This window comes from Colletotrichum navitas (assembly GCF_030913465.1).
Source record: "Colletotrichum navitas strain CBS 125086 chromosome Unknown LY79scaffold_3, whole genome shotgun sequence".
Lineage (NCBI taxonomy): Eukaryota > Fungi > Ascomycota > Sordariomycetes > Glomerellales > Glomerellaceae > Colletotrichum > Colletotrichum navitas.
The window spans coordinates 660,314-677,654 of record NW_026850549.1 but is presented as its reverse complement, the minus strand read 5'-3'; the positions used below and the strand labels follow the sequence as shown (position 1 = coordinate 677,654).

Genomic DNA, 17,341 nt, shown 5'->3' with positions numbered 1-17,341 from the left:
TCTTGTCGCTGAGTCTGAACAACAAAAGTGTAGGATGGGTGGAATCGTCAACGTCGACAGAACAGAGTATCGATGGTGAAATCGAGGGGGGCGAGAAGGGGAGGGAGAGCTGGTTATAAATCGTTTCTGCTCCCTCTTGGTCCAGCTCTGCTTCCCTCCCTGAAGCTCTGCAACTCCCGCCTTGCGCGCCGACAGCAACGGCAAACGGCCGCTCGCCCGCCCAGATCCCATACCACTTTCACCACTTTACTACGCTTCGCGTCCTCTCCGACTGCCTTGGCCGACAGCCGTCCGGCTTGAATTGTGAGGTACGTAGAGTTACCACTACTGGGTTCCTCGATGCGTCTTGGCCACCGTGGTACCCGGTCACACCCCCCTCTTTGAGATGGGAAGAAAGGACGACAGAGAGGAAGTGTCATGTCCCTTCCACACCCACTTAGGTTGGGCCTTTGCAGCAGCAAGCTCAGGATGAAAAGATCCTAGGACCGGCAAGTAGACTGGCATGTATTACTCGGGCGAGACGAAAGTACTCCCACCACGACGCCGGGAGGAAAAGGTTGAGAAGCAGCACGGGAGCCATGTCGAGAGATACCTCGTCCAGAGACCAGACGGTTCTGGCCTGGTACCTTTGTCGAACCTTGTCTCGCTTTGCGCACTAGACGTCATGGCACAAGGAATCGATCCGGCGCACACCAATTGGAACCACTACGCCTCTGCGCCCCCCAAGCAGCAGCACTAGGATCGATGCCGAGTGTTGTAAACCCGCTTTTTTCCCTTCCTCTGCCTTGCGCGGACGGGGACTGAGTGAGAGTCGGGAAAACTCTGTCCTGTCACTGGTTTTTTTTGTTTTTTTTTTGTGGTCTGTACCCAGGCAAGCAACTAAAAAAAGGGCATTGCGGATATCCGACTTTTCTTACGTGGGTACGGATTCCACGCAGTTTCCCGGAGACCGGCTTACGCATATTCGCTAGATTTCCCATTGGGTAAGGATAACACCTGAAAAGAAAAACCAACAGGGCAAAATGGAGACGTTCCGCGGCGGAAACGTGTGTCGTCTTGTGGAGACAACGCGGGACCATGAGCATCATTCTGGGTCCAGTGCAACTCCATCAGCCCAGAGAAGACCCCGAACCACGTCCCTTGTGGTTTCCTGGCACCTGCGCCGACTTTCCTCAGCTTCTAGGGCGGCGGATACTCAGCATCTAGCCACGGCCTCGAAGGAGGAGAGGGAACAAGCGAAGGCGTGGTAGAAAGACCCAACATATCAACATTCAGCTATTACCTTACCAGGCTCATGGGTAGCAACTTATGGACCATGTCCATGGAATCTAGATGAGGTCCCTGCGACTTGCAGGTTCTTGCAGGGCGTTGCAACTACGAGCAAGGTCTCTCTGCATTTCTTGCCCATGTTCCGTAATAGGGACGTAATGGGCGTGGAGTTACCGGTCCACCATAACCTGATTCCCCAGCAAAACGGAAGGTGATAGATATCCCCCAAAACTAACCGTCACTTGAGGTGAGTAAGGGAGGAGGGGAAAAGAGGGGGCGTAGAGCAACCAAGAAAGAGGGGTGGGTTGCTGGTTGTGCGTGAGTGCTCACGCTGGCGTGTTGGTTGCAGAGCTTCGCAGAGCTTCACAGAGCTTCGCAGAGCTTATGACAACCCCCCAACAAGTGCCAAACTCGCCACGCTAAACAGTTGCAAGAGCTTCTCTCACCCCCTCCACACATCAGTTGCAGAGCTTCGGAGAGAAACTTTGGCCCTACTCACTGGCCTTCATCCTTCAAGAAGCTCTTGCGTGAAGGAAACGCCCCTATAAGCGCGGCGTCACGGGGCTCGGTGCCATTGATTAGGGGGTTGCTTGGTGCCTGCCTGGCTGTGCTGTTTTCGCCTATACCGCGTGAGATTTGGGGGTTGTGAGACATTGTAGGCACGCGACCAGTCGGCCCCCCTACCGGTTCATCTCGCGATACCATGTGGCCCGTAGCGGTAGGCCTGTCGCTTTCCTCTACTCCCGCTGGAGGGGGGAAAAAGAGAAAAAGAAAAAGAAAAAAACTCCACAGGTGACAACTCATCAGCTGCCTCTCCCCGCGCCCTCCCCTTCCTTAAATCAGACGTCAGACTCTGATCGCAATGCCGGCAACACCTCCTTTCACCTTTCGCAATATAGTGACCGGGGGTTTCGTGATGCCATCGCTCGGCGAGGAATCCTCACTTTCCAGTATTGCTTCCAAGTATTCGCCACCCAAACAAAGAGAACCATGGTTAAAGGGAAAATGTGACAGGAGGGGGGTGGGGGTTAAGAGACAAAAAGAGGAAGAGAAAGAGGCCGCAAGAACGACCAGGCTCAGAAGGGGGCAGTAGACAGAGAAACTATTTCCGCAGCGGCGACTCGCTGTTTCCATTACACAATGGCTAGGTGCGGGAAAGGGGTCCATCCCACGCTGCTTTTCCTGTTCCTCCGTTGCATCTCTTTTCTCGAACCGACATAGGTTGCGATGTCGTCAGCCAATCCAGGCCTGCTCTGTCCAATTAACTCTCCTTATTTGCTTGCCTACCTATCGGCAGCAGTGCCCCCTCCGCGCCCATGGCCGCAACTCTCTAACAATTCAGCGATACGTATCTGTAGACCCCGAAGCATGTTCCACGCGGGGATCGCCGGCCATCGCCAGGGCCGCTCCGATTCTGGTTACGCCGACATCCATCCTCCACGAGCCCCGACGCTGGCAAAGGTCTCGGTCTGGCCGTGGGGGGTTTCTCTGGAGCGTGAGAGGGAGGCGGTGGTGTAGAAGACCAGGGACAAAGTCATCAGCTTCCCGACCGACGGTCCTCCACCGCCCCCTCCCTCCATCACTCGCCTCACGACCGTTGGTCCTCCCAGCTCCCTAGCCACCGCCAGTTCTCTGCCACCAGAGCTACCCCCTCCAGCGCTCCCTTGACCCTCCCGTCGGGGTCCTGGAGCCTGTGCCCCGCGAACTCGACAAAGAAGACGTAGTTGAACGGCGCCGTCAGGCTCGGCCGGCTATTGATGCTCGTGAGGTCGAGTTTGTACCGACGGAAGCAGTCAAGCACGTCGGCGAGCGCGCCGGGCCCCTCATGCGGCACTGTGAATGACACCATGGACTTGGTCCTGCCCCGCTTGCCTTCGCAGTGGCCAGGCAGCTTGGTCCGGGGGCCGCCCTCCTTGCGGATGATGAAGAAGCGGGTCGTGTTGTCCTCGCGATCCTCGATGCTGCGGGCTAGGACGTCGATGCCGTGCATGCGGGCGGCGATCTCGCTCGAGATGGCGGCGCTGGTGCCCGACTCGTCGGCGGCGACGAGCTCAGCGGCGCGGCTCGTGGAGCTGACGTCGATGGCCTCGATGCCCTTGAGGTAGGTCTGCAGGAAGGCAACGCACTGGCCCCAGGCCTGCGGGTGGGAGTACAGGCGCCGGACGTGCTTGAGGCTGCACAGCGGCTTAGTCCGGGGCTTGAGCGGGTTCGGGTCCGATGCCGTCGGCGTGCAGGCGCCGGAGCCGTCGCCGGGGCCGGCGGCGTCGTCGATGGTGCGGGAGGGGCGATGGCCGACGAGGAAGTGGTGAACGTCCAGGTAGATCTCGCCGCACACCAAGATATCCGGATACAGGCCGTTGCGGTCGGCGAAATTGTCGAGTGTGAACAGCACAGACCCGTTGGTCGAGTTCTCGACGGGGACTACGCCAAAGGCGACCTCGCCGGCTTGCACGATCTCAAAGATGTCTGCGGCCTGAGTCAGACGCTGGCGAAGGACTCGACGGCGCGGGCCGATGGGAGGAGACGGGAGACGGCAGGGTCAAGAAATGAAGGGGGAAAGGGAGGTATGCGTGAGAAGACTTGCCTGTGATGGTGACGACGGGTCTCAGGTCCCACTGATCTTCGGGGAAAGCCTGCAATGAAGCCTGCGACACAAAGAGACGAGAAAACTGTTAGATGACGATTCATTGGGCCTTTCATGCCGTGCGAGGCGGTGGATTTCAGGTTCGTGATACCTGATGCGTGTACGAGGCCTGAGGGCCCAGGAAGCCCACCAGCGGTTTGACGCCGCCGCCGCCGCTGGCATCAGCAGTCTCTACCGGGGCCTGAGACTTGTCAGTCATGGCTGTCAAGTTCGATATGATGGATGCAAGAGGCGTGTGTCGTCTGTCCGCCTCTGTTGCTCCTTCAAAACGAAACAAAAAAAAATGATGAGAGCGGCGGGTCGTGGATGAGTCGGAGTCGGGGAGTCGGTGGTGGAGGGGTTCAGGGTCGGACGCTCATTTGCACGACGTCGTGGAATCAAACAGCCGTTTATTTCCGGTGCGCCGGGTAGCCGCGTCGGGAGGGGTGTCGCACCGGGACGCGGTCGATCTCGCCAAACCGCAAGCACACGTTCCTCGTAAAATATCGAGTATGAACAAAGGCCTCTCCAGCGATGTCGAAACCTGTCACACACTGGCCATGGAGTTGATGGGGTTGCGGAGGGCTGGTGATCCTATTTATTTTTTTATCCCTTTTTTAAACGTGGTGTCGATTTTGGAGGAGCCGTGGAACGCACACTCCCTTATCACAAGGAGGGGTGGTGGTTTTCTTCTATTTTTTTTTTTCGCGGGGCATGGGGAACAGAGCCCCACCCACTCCGTTCAGTCACTGGCGGCACTGCGCCAAGTCTTTACGCAACGAGGGCAGCTTCACCAGTTGGGAGGTGTTCTCACAATCACCCTTTTGTAACATTCGAACTTTGATACCCATCGGTTAACCGGACAGCAAACTCCTTGGAAATTTGGAAATGCTTAAGTCGAACGAATGCGCCATGTGTAAGGAAGTGACAATGCAGCCTTTGGCCCCTCCCTAGCTGTAGAGCCAGTGACACTCCACTGCATCCTGGGCAAACATTACCCGAAATAAGCGATACTTTTAGACACCAGCATCATACCGTAGATAAATAAATATGCTCCGCGTCTGCCAGCAACACCGGGAACGGCCAATGCCGTCTCTACACCGCAAGACATCGGGGCCCGAGAACCCTGGCGTTCCCACCTTCCGTCACTGCCGGGAGAGGGGTCAAAGACTGGTTCCCCCGAGAGCCGAGAGCCGGCCGTGCGGAGAACCAACAACCCGCCCGACAGGCCGTATGCAGCCGGACTTTGCGAGTTGGTTCCGTGGCGAAAGGATTGCGACGGACTTTGGCGACTGGCAAACCGGCACCACCCTGTCATGCGTCTTGTTTTATTTTATTATTGAGTTTTTCACACCGATTCAATCCCAGTCAGTGGGTGGTGTTCATCACAACTTTTTATCTCCTGGCTTTCAAGTGGTGGTCTTAAACTTTTTTTCTTTTCTTTTTTCATGCTTTGCTCGAGTCGTGAAAAACGTTACCTGTCCGCATCGAGTACAAGGGCTTATAATAGACTTGTAACTGTATGCGACGTCTTGCCCCATATGCAGCAGGAAACGAAACGAAACCTACGCGAGTCGGTCTTTGGGCGACCTTTTTTTTTAGGAGGCCTTTGGTAGGAGACGACGTCCAAGTCTTGTTTCGTCGTATTCGCAGGACATATCAAAGCTGCTGTAGTTCACACCCCCTTTGGTTTCGGTACTGTGTTTGGTTACGCAAACCGTGACGTGTTGCTGCTCTGACGTTAATTAGCCAGGAACGTTACATGAGTAGTAGTCCTGTTGCAACGAAGAGGTGTGTTGCGGCCTTTTGTCGCCGGGTCTCCATGTCTCTGGCAACGAAGCGCAGCAAGGCCTGGGTCAAAGCCCACAGTACGTGATGAGCGACAAGGGTGTTGAGGTGCCGGAGCGCCGGAAGGAAGGACTTCTCACAATCCGATCTCCGTCGGCCGCTTGCAGGGCGCAACCTTGGACGGGGGTTTTATTTTTCACTGACAGATTTGGTACGATACCCACACTAGCACCAATGACATGCAAGGCAGATCCTCCAATGTTTCATGTTTCAGACCTGTTGACGCCCGCTCTGACCAGGCCACGCTGGCCCTCTGTTAGCCTGACCAGAAGGCCGGATACGGATTTGTCTTTTCCAGCAGAGGGGAACGCTCTTGTTAAGCGGACAAAGACGACCCATGCTGAAACGCGAGAGGCGCACTCGTGGACGCACACGCTTGAGAGTATCGAAGAGTCATCTTCGGGGCAAAGGAAAGCCCAGGAGTGCCAAGCGCCCAGTTGCTTAGTTTTCTCTACTCATCATCGGGCCATGACTTGTTTCCTCCGCATGGCTGCGTATCACACACCCACGCACCTCCGAGGACAATCCGCAATAACGTACGGATAGAGATCGTAATATGCATGACCGGTAGATTGTGCTGCAGGTGCGTAGGCATCCATTCGAAAATAGCATCTTTGGGGTAAACACTCACCAAAAAGCAATTCGGCGCTGCTCCATTTCAGGCACCCCGTGGATCGAAGGGCGCAGGAGAAAAAAAGCAAGTAGCGCCTGTACACATACGAGCGCATCCCCGGCGGCCAGGTTTGTTTAGCCGTAACAGTAACAACCCTCAGCCCGTTATTGCGAAGGCTTGAGCTGTTACAAGCAATAGGTAGCAAGGTGTCCTGACGCTGGCCGTGTGTCACATGGCGGGCTTGTACGAGTAGCAGAAAGGCAAATAAAATAAAAAGTGTGTTATAATGAGAGCAGCGGTGATTGGTCAAATACGTGCAAGTGAAGCCGAAGAGGCTCTCGAAGGCGGGCAGCCCTGCCAGGATGATCCACGACGCCAAAAGTGACGGTGAGCGTCCTCCGCGCGGTAGTGTCGACCGGCTCAGACTGGCGTCGCTGTGTCAATCAATCTGAGGGCGCCAGCTGGCCTCAGTTGGAAGAAGTGCGACTCCGTCTTTCAAGCCAACGTGCCAAGAATCTGGAGACTCGGTACATTGGTGTCGTGATGGTGAGCCTTGGTGGTCTGGTGAGCACCAGTGAGAGGGTAGCAGGATATTGGCGCCCAGCGTTGGAGGAATCAGGGTTGCAGCAAAGCGCAGTGGGTGTCGAGACGTGCGACACAACCGGTTTCATGCCATACAGCCTTGGGTGATTGCGGGGCGCATTGGAGCCAATCACCGATAGACGAGGGCGATCCTTTCGGCTCCCTACCACGCTGGGTATAGACTCCTCCGCCAGCCAGCTTTTGCTGGGTGATGGCGAGGTAGCTGCAAGGCATTTGATGCGATTTGGGAGCAGCTAGCTGCGGCATCTTCTGGTTCGACATTCACGATGGCTAGTGGCGATGCCCCCCCCTGGTGAAGACAAATAGGGGTTGCGGTCAGATTGTGAGGGTGCGTTTGCCCAGCGCATAAGACCCAATCATCGCGGTGTCAGGGGCCAGCTCCACTGGGGCCTTTCAACAACAGACGGGCTTGCTGACCAACAACGGATTCAAACTTTGGCCTTCGCCTATCGTCCGAAGGTAGTAGTGGAACGAGCGGAGGTGCTCTTGTGGTGGTGGGGCCTCTGGCCGTCTCGTGATTCAAGAGAGACGGAGACGAACAAAGGCTGCGATGTCGGGTATTGTTGTTGACGTCGTTGATGCCAGGGACTGGTTGTGAAGACGACTCCCAATCAATGAGCGGGGGGTCGCAGTGGGGTGAAGTGCCAATAGAGGACTCTGTATCGCTACCTCTAGAAGGGTGAACTTGGGCAGGCGGTCGTAGATGTATAGGCTAATAATAGGACGGCATCTGCCGGTCCAAAAAGGAGGCCGTGCTCGTAGTGTATTTGCCTCATCGTGAGTGGCTTCCGTAGTACATCGCCGGAGCCGTCGTCAAAGGACAAAGGTCGTCATCTATCTATCTTCTTTGCCAGCAAGCAAACGCGGTGCGGCAGAGCGACGCGATGTAAGATGGCTACTGCAAGATGGGCTGGTGGTTGAGAACAGCCACCCGCAAGCAAGGGGGCGGCGGGCAGGCCGGGCGGTTAGTTGGTCGGTACCAGGAATAGCAGACAGGACTCCGTCATGCTACAGTAGGTAGGTAGGTAGTATCCGTATCAGACTTTGGTCCCAAGGAAAGAATCGGGCGGCGCTGGGCTGCAGGCTTTTCGAGAACAATCGGGGGCTCAGTCGTCAGCTGAACCGGCTTCAAGACCATGAGTATCCTTACCCTCGGATGCCATGTCTGAATGTAGTCTCTTAGTTTCTAACTCGGGAGAGACTAACTCTGTCTTGTCCATGCGTCCGCAACCGATGAATAAGAGCATTTGTTCGTCACTTTGGGCGGACAGGCCGCGACGAAGTAAAGACCTTCATGTTGTCGTACGGTGATGGAAGGAGACGAGATTTCCGATCGGCGGCAATTGGGTGATGGGCGGGGGATGCATGACAGCGCATTGCAAAGCGCAAATTGCATGTTGAAGGGGGGAAAGTGGTACCGCTGAGTAATCCCTCAGGTACCTGGCAGTCTTGGCAAAGCAGTTTACGCTAGGTACGGAGTACAATACGTTGTTACAATGTTTTCTGCTTGCGGAAGCTGGGAAGGCTTGATGATGGTGCCGCGAGCCAAAGCCTGGCTGTGAGACCGAGGTACCTACCCGAGGCTGTCCCTCGTAAGGTCTCTTGACCCTGCTTTGAGCCAGTTTCAAGAAGCCGCCGCCGTCGCTCAACCCTTGTAAACGCCCTTTTAAAGGTTGGCTGTTGCCAAGGGTATGCGTGGCCAGGGGGGGGGAGGTACCTAGGTCCTTGGTACTTGTAAACCGGTTGAGAGCGGGAAGACAAGAAAGGAAGGAAGGCAGGAAAGAAAGGAAGGAAGGAGGAAGGAGGGAAGGAGGAAGGAAGAGAGATGGAAGGAAGGCCTCCCCCATACTCAGTCGCGGGCGATAACCGGGCGAGCGAAACATACTGGCACCTACCTACCTACCTACCTACCTACCTACCTACTTACCTAGGTGGGGAATAATAGGTACAACACGTATTCGTACAGTACCTACTGCCGCCAACACTCAATAGGTAGGTCACCGGTGGGAAGAGGAGCATCTCCCGAAAGAAATGTTTGGCCGGATCGATGTGCCATTGGGCTGTAAGTGACACACCAAACACCCCACTGAAGCCGACCGCGATAGCCAACTGGTACTACCTATGCTAGGTAGTAGGTGGTATGAAGAAACAGGCTTTAACCCAGGTTGTTCTTCCCTTCCTTCATCCCGACAGATGAATCAACAGCAGCCTCACCTAGATCCAAAACAAAACATCAGTCATTAAGCCGCATCATTGTTGTCGTATCCCCCGCCAGCCGGAAAGCTTCAGCGTTTCTCCCAAGTTTCCGCCGGCTCGGCGAACAGACGCATGAAGGGCCGTTATGAGGACTGTGCTGCTTCTCGTGTTTTGTAGCTCCGTCGTTGCTTGCCTGTGTCTTGCTATTATTGCCGCTGCTGATATTGTCGTTGCTAATGTATCCTACATGACTGCTGGAGGCATTCATCTCTTCTCATCCCATTTCCTATCACGGACTGCTGTGACAGTAAAGGCATACAAAGGACGATGCATGGGAAGCTTGTTGCGCTTCTTCTCTCTCTCACATACCAACAATCTGGGTAACCCGCTGCTCGCTGTTGGTGCCGCCCAGGGCTGAGGTACCTTACCTGAGGCTGCACCTTCCTTACCACTTTCCTCCCCTTTCCCCCTCCCCCCAAAACACAATACACGCCCTCCCCCACCCTCCCTGCCGCTGCCGCTGCCGCTTGCTTCCCTGCACCCCAAATCCATCTTTAACCCTCCTCTTCCCTCTTCTTTTTCCCAACCGGCCGAAATACCCGTAATTCCACACACGACTTTTTCCAAACTCCTTTCTGCTGTGTGTCTTAGCAGAAACCAGACCTTCACGGTCCGGTAGTGAAGAGGCTCATCGAAGAGACTTCGACATACGCAGTACTGCCGCTTCAATAATTTTCTCGCTTCTCTCGCACGCATCCATTTTCGTCCCGCCCGACGCCTGTCTCGGACACCTGCTTCACGGAAACCTTTCTCGCCACGACGCGCTCCAGGCGAGACAGCTGAGACACACCCCGCCTGAACAACCATCACGACAAACCACTCCGTTCTCTCCCAGTCAATGCTCACTTTACCGGCTTTAATTTCACGATAAAACAAAATGGCTATGCTGGCACCCAAAACCGCCTTCACAGCGCCCTTGGGCTCCGGCAACCCCATGATGTCCAGCGTTTCGGCGGGCAGCGGCGGCGTGCCGCCCTCGAGACGGGTACCCGCAATCCCAAACCAACCCGCAGCCTATGCAAGCCCGACCGAGTCCGAATTTTCCGAAAACGACGGTTCCGACGCTGTCAAGAACTGGGACGAGGATAAGGTCTGCGAGTACCTCAGGAGCGTCAAGTGCGGCGAGTATGAGAAGCTCTTCCGCAAGAACCACATCAACGGCGAGAACCTCCTCGAGCTCGACAAGGATGTCCTCAAGGAAATGGGCATCGAGAAGGTCGGCGACCGCGTTCGCCTGTTCCTCGGAATTAAGAAGCTGAGGACAAAAGCATACGCCAACCAGAAGAAACGCAATAGAGTACGTCTCATCTTACCCGTTCTATTGCCAACAGGTCCTCTGTGAGGACCTCCGTAGCGGGTGTCAGCAACGAAGCACATGACTAACCCTGAAACCCCATAGGATTCGTTCGGTGGCCTGGACCAGTTCACGCCGTCGTCCGGCGGATCGCCTCGCCCTTCAGCGTCGAGCGCTCGCACCGCTCCCACGCCTTCTATGAGCAAGCGCTACTCAAGACAATATGATACGATACCCCTTGACAGCACATCTTCCCGCCCCACCTCACCGCTGCCCGGAACGGATGCGGTTCGGCCTCTGCGTACACGATATGGCCAAAGTCCCGGCTATATGGGTAACCCCGTCTCCTCGACCGGCCGATTGGTAACTTCCCATACCAGGAATAACTCCAGTATGGATGGTTCACTGATGGCTGGCTTACCGCAGAACCAGGATGTCATACGCGTCATTTCAACTGGAGGTGTCACCAAAGTCGTCAAGATTGCCGACTGCAATACCTGCGAAGAGGTCATGCGAGTCACCCTTAGGAAGTTTGCCTTGCGGGAGGACCACGAGAGGAATTACTGTTTCTGGGTTCTGGCCGGTGTCGAGCCTGACCCCAATCAATGCCGTCGACTGGGCGACACGGAACTTTGGCGCATCATCAAAGACCAGAAGCGTCCTGAGCGTAACCGCTTGATTCTTCGCCGTGTTCCCGCTGGCGAGCCGGGCATGCCCGAGCTTGAAAGAGCAGCGGGTATTGCCATCGAGGAAGCCCAACAGAATCATAGCCGCGCACTCGAGACGGCGGACAAGAGGAGCCAAATGAAGGTGCAGAAGCTTCTTGGCGAGAGATGGAACCACGAGCTTCAACACCCCCTTTCTCCCGTTTCGTTCCACGATCGCGAGCGTAACGTTTACAACACCGCCAAGGAACTGGAGCGTCCCGCTTCCAATGATGGCCCGAGATCTAGCGGCGGACCGCGAAAAAATAAGGGGCTCCCGCGGTCATTCGGTGGTCTGCGCCCTCCAAGCGAGCTCATTGCTTGCGACCTCACATCGTACTTCCCTGACCATCCCAGAGAGGAGATCGATCGGACCGCGCGTCTGTCCATGAGAAGATCAACACGTCTGAGCAAGGTCAACAGTCGTCTGAGCGTGGCAAGTAACCTCAGCTTTGCGTCCAGCATCCAAGATGCTCCTCCAATCCCCACCATCGCGGACAGCTGGCTACAGGCTGGTAGCACTCCCAAGGCACGATCCGGTCTGCGGGTCACCCACTTCCGTGATTCCGTTGCCTCTTCGATGCTGGACACTTTGCAGGAGGAATCCCCTCTAGAGCCGAACCGCAAGTCCTATGTTTCATTCGCCGACAGCTCTGACAGCGCCAGCGCTGCCGCTCTGAGCGTGACCGACCCCGAAGGTAACATCACTCGGCGTAGCTACTTTGACGCCGACGGCTCCACCGGATCTGGATCCGGATCTCTCAAGGATCTCACACAGGCGCTCAATGAGGACGGCGAGGATGCGGATGAAGAGCTCGAGAGCTTCCTCGCAGGTGAGTCCTGGTCTGACGACAAGTGGATGAAGGGAGCCATGATTGGCCAAGGCTCGTTCGGCTGCGTCTATCTGGCACTGCACGCCGTCACCGGTGAGCTGTTGGCGGTGAAACAGGTGGAGGCGCCGGCTCCCGGTACGAACAGCCAGAACGACGCGCGTAAGAAGAGCATGATCGAGGCCCTTAAGCGGGAAATCAGTCTGCTCCGCGACCTTCGACACCCGAATATTGTTCAGTATCTTGGTTGCAGTTCGTCGTCCGAGTACCTCAACATTTTCCTCGAGTACGTCCCCGGTGGGTCGGTGCAGACCATGCTCAACTCGTATGGTGCTCTGCCCGAACCCCTCGTCCGCAGCTTCGTGCGCCAGATTCTCACAGGTCTGTCGTATCTGCACGACCGCGAAATCATCCACAGAGACATCAAGGGCGCCAACATTCTCGTGGACAACAAGGGCAACATCAAAATCTCCGATTTCGGCATCTCCAAGAAGCTGGAAGCCACCAATATCCTCTCTGGAGCGAACAACAATAAGCACCGCCCCTCCCTCCAGGGTTCCGTATTCTGGATGGCCCCGGAAGTGGTCAAGCAGACTTCCTACACTCGCAAGGCCGACATCTGGTCTCTGGGATGCCTGGTCGTCGAGATGATGACGGGTACCCACCCTTACCCCGACTGCAGTCAGCTGCAAGCTATCTTCAAGATTGGCGGTGGCAAGGCCGCACCCACGATTCCAGACCACGCTTCGGACGATGCAAAGACGTTCCTTGCTCAGACGTTCGAGATGGACCACAACCTTCGCCCGAGTGCGGACGAGTTGATGCTCAGTCCTTTTCTGACCCCCATCACCTAGCGCGACGTCGCAACTTTTATACCCCTTCGATTCTTCGGACTGTTGCCGCACCATTTTGACGCAGCACAGTCATTCTTGTACTTATTTCCTTTGACGAACCTTGTTGCCTATCGGCACTACGCCGGGGCTTATATATCGGGACAAGGCAGACGACTGTCTTTAGTACGTCCGAGCGGCCGCTGGAAGGACCCGACGATAAGGCATGGACATGGCCGGGCTTCCCTTTTATATCACGCATTGACTGGCGAAGCGAAGAGGGACAACAGATATTTTTTGGGCATTCCAATGGTGTACTGGGGGCATGAAGAAAGAGTGTATAGTAAATGTCTCAATGAGAAATGACGCCAAAGACGGAGGAGTATAATGAGCCTCAAGTTAACCAAAGTTGGTGCGCCAAAACCTATCGTGTGGACCATAAGGATGATAATAGCTGGTTAATCACATGCCATATCGAGGGTATTTGGCTCGTCGACAGCTGAATCTGCTCTTTGCCTGGTAGGACGAGTCACGGCCCGGTACTGTAGTGATTGGCGTCTGACGCCCAGGCCGTTGTGGGCGATGGCCGTTATTTACCAAGGTTCCTCGAGTGGCTCGATTCCTAGCCCAAGATCATCAACACTGATCGTGATGCGGCGTGTTTACAATCGATATTGGCTACGCGTTACACCCTTTCGGTCATTCATCTAGCAGGGAGACCACAAGCCGACGTATCCCCAGACACCATTCGTGATCCAAGAGGAAGCTGTTCCCAGCATCCGTAAAGTTTCTGTCCTTTGCCGACAGCCTGCTTTGGGGAGGGCGGAGTTCCATGCCGCGGGTCGGAAGCGCGGCACGGCGATTAGGGAAATACAGACCTGCGTTCCTGCAGATGGGGGGCTAGCCTGCCACACCCCACCCTCTACTTCAACAAAGCCCCTGCCAAAATTGACTTTAATGGCGCCGAGATTCGTATTGCGGGTAGCATGCACCTATTCCGTATTCGAGCGTGGGTGGCCGTCAATGATCAAAATGTACTTAGAGTTCACCAGGATCATAGATTGTTGTATTCGTACCACGTATTGCCGCCTCTAGCAGCCAAGGTCGCAACATAATTGCCTAGATGAAAAGGCGACAGAGCGAGCGAGAGAGAGAGCGAGAGAGAGAGAGAGAGTCTTGGGCACATCGAGTTGCGAAGACCACAGTAGAACATTTGATAGGAACGCCATCGTTTCTGGTAGCGCTAAACTGAACCATACATCTATCTACATGAAACCGGTCACAACTTCGACGGCATGCCGACACAGCGTCCCAGAGTGGTCTCTCGGGTGAAACGGGATGGTCATGTCAAATTTCCACTAGCAGCAGAGCATGAAAGCCAAGGGCCATATCCACAGTCCCCGGCCCGGCCAGCGGCAACGGTCGCCCTCAGCGGACGTGGACGGCGGCCGGCGCGGTTTCGCGAGATGGGGCGTTGGAGGTGACAGGTTGTGATACCGGCAAAATCCATCGGCTCCCGGGATACCCAGCCATACAGTAACAAAATCTCTGGCTAGATAGGCAAAACAACCGACGGCTTATAGCGCATTGCAGTGCTGCCAGGTTCTCCCGAGAGTCTGCTTCGAAACGGCGTATAGAGAGGCATAGACACAAGAACCATGATTTCTGCCAGAGGGCTCCGATGCCAGAATCTCGCAAGAGAGCAGTGCCCTCAAGACTGGGACTCGGTAGTTCGTAGCGGTAGCGAATAAGGACACCCGCGGCTGATGGCATAGTAGTGTCCTAGTGAAACACACTCATATCCGAAGTGCGGCGTTGCTTCGGGGCGTGATCTTAATGTCTCTCTTGCCGGAGGTGGCAACCGCGCTAGAGATGTGCCTGTCACACATATCATCCTCCATCGCATTGGGGCGCTCTGCCGCCCTCCCCATATTCTAGACCCCTTTTTCGTAGTGCACATGTCTTGCTATGTCTGGTTACAAGTCCGTGTGTTATCGTGCTCAAAAGGGAATTACCCAGGGGTCAGATTCACATATTGTAGTACACATACGCGTACAGAAGTAGACCGGGGCCACCGTTTGAATTACCAACAAATTGAGCGGGAGGTTGAGGCTCAACTTAACTACAAACCGCTCAACTATAATCAAGGACCTTCGTTGCTACGATCGATACGGTTTTCCCAACTGGTTTCGTTTGTTCCACCCGTCAACCCTGGCGCAACTCCCTGCGTCCCTCCTTTACCCTAGGACTGAGTTAGACTGAGAAAAGGGAGAGCGAGTCCGCTGGTAAGAGGATCTCATACGCGCCCCGCTTCATCCTCGAGTGAAGACATGTCTTCCAAGGATAGTATACGAGTCGAGATCAACCGGGAGATCTGCTGAGGTGGGAAAAGGTCTCTGATGGACCCGGATCAGCAGTAGGAACGCCTTTCTTCGCGCATCGTCTCTTACAACTGGATTCAAACTGTAATTGAGGTTACCGCGACTGTATGATGTGTGCGTTTTCCCCCCCCGAGTAAAACATAAATCGAAGGAAGAAAGAAATAGAGGAACAAAAACGCCACCAAAATAGCATCATCTGATATAGCAGCCGGCAGGCATTTAACGGTTTACTGCACATCCGGTTTGACTAGTCATGGGAGGGCCTTGGTTGACGTACGTGGCTACAAGCTGGCTAAACGTCGACCTCTCTTATTCCATACTCAAACATGGCATTCGACTCGACTGCACTTTCGTCCACCAGTTTGTGGGCTGACTCTACGCCGGCAACAGGCAGCCTAAACTCGAACTTCTTCCCCGTCGGCGGACCACTTCCGTTGATCTGGTAGGGGAAGGGGAGATATTCCGGCAGCAACCCCAACTGTCGCAACGCGGTCGCCTGATCCCACGCGATGTGCTCGTGATGAAGATGGTCTCCCCGTACATTGACGACGCTCGTGAATGGGATTGAGAGATGCTTCCCGGTGGGCGGCACACCAGGGAGTCTAGGAGACTATGTTAGAATGGGATCCCCTCCGCGTTAGCTGACGGGTGCTTACAGCCAGTCAATGATCCTATCGTGGGTACACCTGAAGACGAACTCATCAATGACTCGGTCGATTCCCACTGTACGACTGACCAGCTCGAGCTCGGTATCATCTGGGTTGTTAAAGATGAAATGGTCTCTGTAGAAGTTCGTCAAATGCCCCCGGCCGACACCACCAGTAAGCGTGGGAATATGATTAACCTATCGTTGTTGTCGTCAGGGATAGTCGCACAATAATTGTCACGCTTCAACAGCCAATAAGAACTAACATAAGGCTGCTCGACCATGGTGGCCATAGTCTTCTCGACACTTCGCTCGCCAAACTCGAAGAGAGTGTGTTCCTCCCAGACGGCTTCGAGGTCGAAGTAGGGTCCGCCGAGGATCGGCTTGAGGAACGTCAACGTGCGTGTGTGCGCGAGCCCAGCGGCATTTGCATTGAAATTGGGATGGCTCGGGATGACGAAGAAATCACGGGCTGTGGGATACGAGTACGTCTTGGCGGTGAAAATAGCCTTGTGTGCCTCAGCTTGGGTTCCGGGCAGGTGTGACAGGGTAGGGACTGCGAGTGCCTGGCCCAAGTTGAAGAATACGGCGGCCTTGATCTCAGGATGCTTGTCCAGAGCGTCAGCGACCTGTCGAGAAGCGGCAGTGAGAAGTACTGTTGAGGGGCGTCAGACGAGATGTCACCACGGGTGCGCAAGGAAGCACGACGACCCGCTTACCAATTGCACCAAACTTGTCCTTGTCGTCGCAACTGTCCAGCTCTCTGAGACTCTCGATTGCTGAGGAGACTGAGTCTGTGACGTCGTTGGCTCCGGGCGTGACGATGATCTGCGCAACCACGTAGCCTTCTTCGGCCCATTTCTGAGCCGGAGGAGGGTCCAAGATGTTGTCGTGTTTGGACAGGTTGATGCCCTGCTCTACCAGAATAAGCAGACCAGGACCGTGACCCCTACGGGAGAGGGGCGGTTGAATCGTGACGGCAGCGGCCATGGTATGAATATATGTGTGTATGTGTAGTCTCGTTATCTTCGTTTGTTTCTACCAACAAATTGCAGGCGGCCGAAAGTCTTCGTTGGGAGTTGGCAAGTTCGCAGCACGTACGGCATTATCTTCCATGACCACTAGACTAGTTCAAACAGAAGGTGAGATCAGGCGCGCCTCTCCACTTGTTGCAACCCCTGCTCGACATACAGATGGCATCTCCAACTCCATTCCCAGATAGGCACGTCGGCCGAGTTGTCCTGGCCAGCTCTCGTGCAGCAGCAACGTAACAAGCAACAGCAACTCAGGTACATTGAGACTTTCGCACAGAATAGCGGGGAAAAAGTCCTACAAGGCTTCTTGGCGGTTGGATTAGTAATCATGGTTGCCTGGTTGCAATGCCGCATAGAAGAAAACGGGCCTCATACCTCAGACAATGGGCATGAGGCGAGTTTGCAGCATT

General features: G+C 55.2%; 7 protein-coding genes across 7 annotated transcripts; 4 read left to right on the top strand and 3 right to left on the bottom strand.

Moving 5' to 3' along the window:
- Positions 1-2,857: 2,857 nt before the first annotated feature.
- LY79DRAFT_586524 (prephenate dehydratase) lies at positions 2,858-4,112 on the bottom strand (the record flags this gene model as incomplete). Its single annotated transcript, XM_060560650.1, has 3 exons — positions 2,858-3,742; positions 3,795-3,914; positions 4,005-4,112. 3 exons carry the CDS (start codon positions 4,110-4,112, stop codon positions 2,858-2,860), a joined length of 1,113 nt encoding a protein of 370 aa, XP_060419722.1.
- A 720-nt stretch (positions 4,113-4,832) lies between these two features.
- Positions 4,833-5,649, top strand: LY79DRAFT_206721 (uncharacterized protein). The gene has a single exon (XM_060551504.1). The coding sequence runs from the start codon at positions 4,943-4,945 to the stop codon at positions 5,408-5,410; it is 468 nt and encodes a 155-aa protein (XP_060419721.1). The 5' UTR covers positions 4,833-4,942; the 3' UTR covers positions 5,411-5,649.
- On the top strand, positions 5,590-6,581 carry LY79DRAFT_206774 (uncharacterized protein). Its single transcript, XM_060551505.1, has 2 exons — positions 5,590-6,323; positions 6,379-6,581. The coding sequence occupies exon 1, from the start codon at positions 5,768-5,770 to the stop codon at positions 6,284-6,286; it is 519 nt and encodes a 172-aa protein (XP_060419720.1). The 5' UTR covers positions 5,590-5,767; the 3' UTR covers positions 6,287-6,323; positions 6,379-6,581.
- A 1,237-nt stretch (positions 6,582-7,818) lies between these two features.
- LY79DRAFT_536789 (uncharacterized protein) lies at positions 7,819-8,862 on the bottom strand. The gene has a single exon (XM_060556629.1). The coding sequence runs from the start codon at positions 8,837-8,839 to the stop codon at positions 8,249-8,251; it is 591 nt and encodes a 196-aa protein (XP_060419719.1). The 5' UTR covers positions 8,840-8,862; the 3' UTR covers positions 7,819-8,248.
- On the top strand, positions 8,856-9,661 carry LY79DRAFT_536788 (uncharacterized protein). Its single transcript, XM_060556628.1, has 2 exons — positions 8,856-9,017; positions 9,079-9,661. The coding sequence occupies exon 2, from the start codon at positions 9,298-9,300 to the stop codon at positions 9,568-9,570; it is 273 nt and encodes a 90-aa protein (XP_060419718.1). The 5' UTR covers positions 8,856-9,017; positions 9,079-9,297; the 3' UTR covers positions 9,571-9,661.
- Positions 9,662-10,089: 428 nt separating this feature from the next.
- LY79DRAFT_586523 (kinase-like domain-containing protein) lies at positions 10,090-12,894 on the top strand (the record flags this gene model as incomplete). Its single annotated transcript, XM_060560649.1, has 2 exons — positions 10,090-10,509; positions 10,612-12,894. The coding sequence occupies 2 exons, from the start codon at positions 10,090-10,092 to the stop codon at positions 12,892-12,894; spliced, it is 2,703 nt and encodes a 900-aa protein (XP_060419717.1).
- A 2,649-nt stretch (positions 12,895-15,543) lies between these two features.
- LY79DRAFT_505377 (carboxymethylenebutenolidase) lies at positions 15,544-16,887 on the bottom strand (the record flags this gene model as incomplete). The annotated part of the gene is made up of 4 exons (XM_060553617.1): positions 15,544-15,853; positions 15,908-16,095; positions 16,164-16,552; positions 16,617-16,887. The coding sequence occupies 4 exons, from the start codon at positions 16,885-16,887 to the stop codon at positions 15,544-15,546; spliced, it is 1,158 nt and encodes a 385-aa protein (XP_060419716.1).
- Positions 16,888-17,341: the final 454 nt, after the last annotated feature.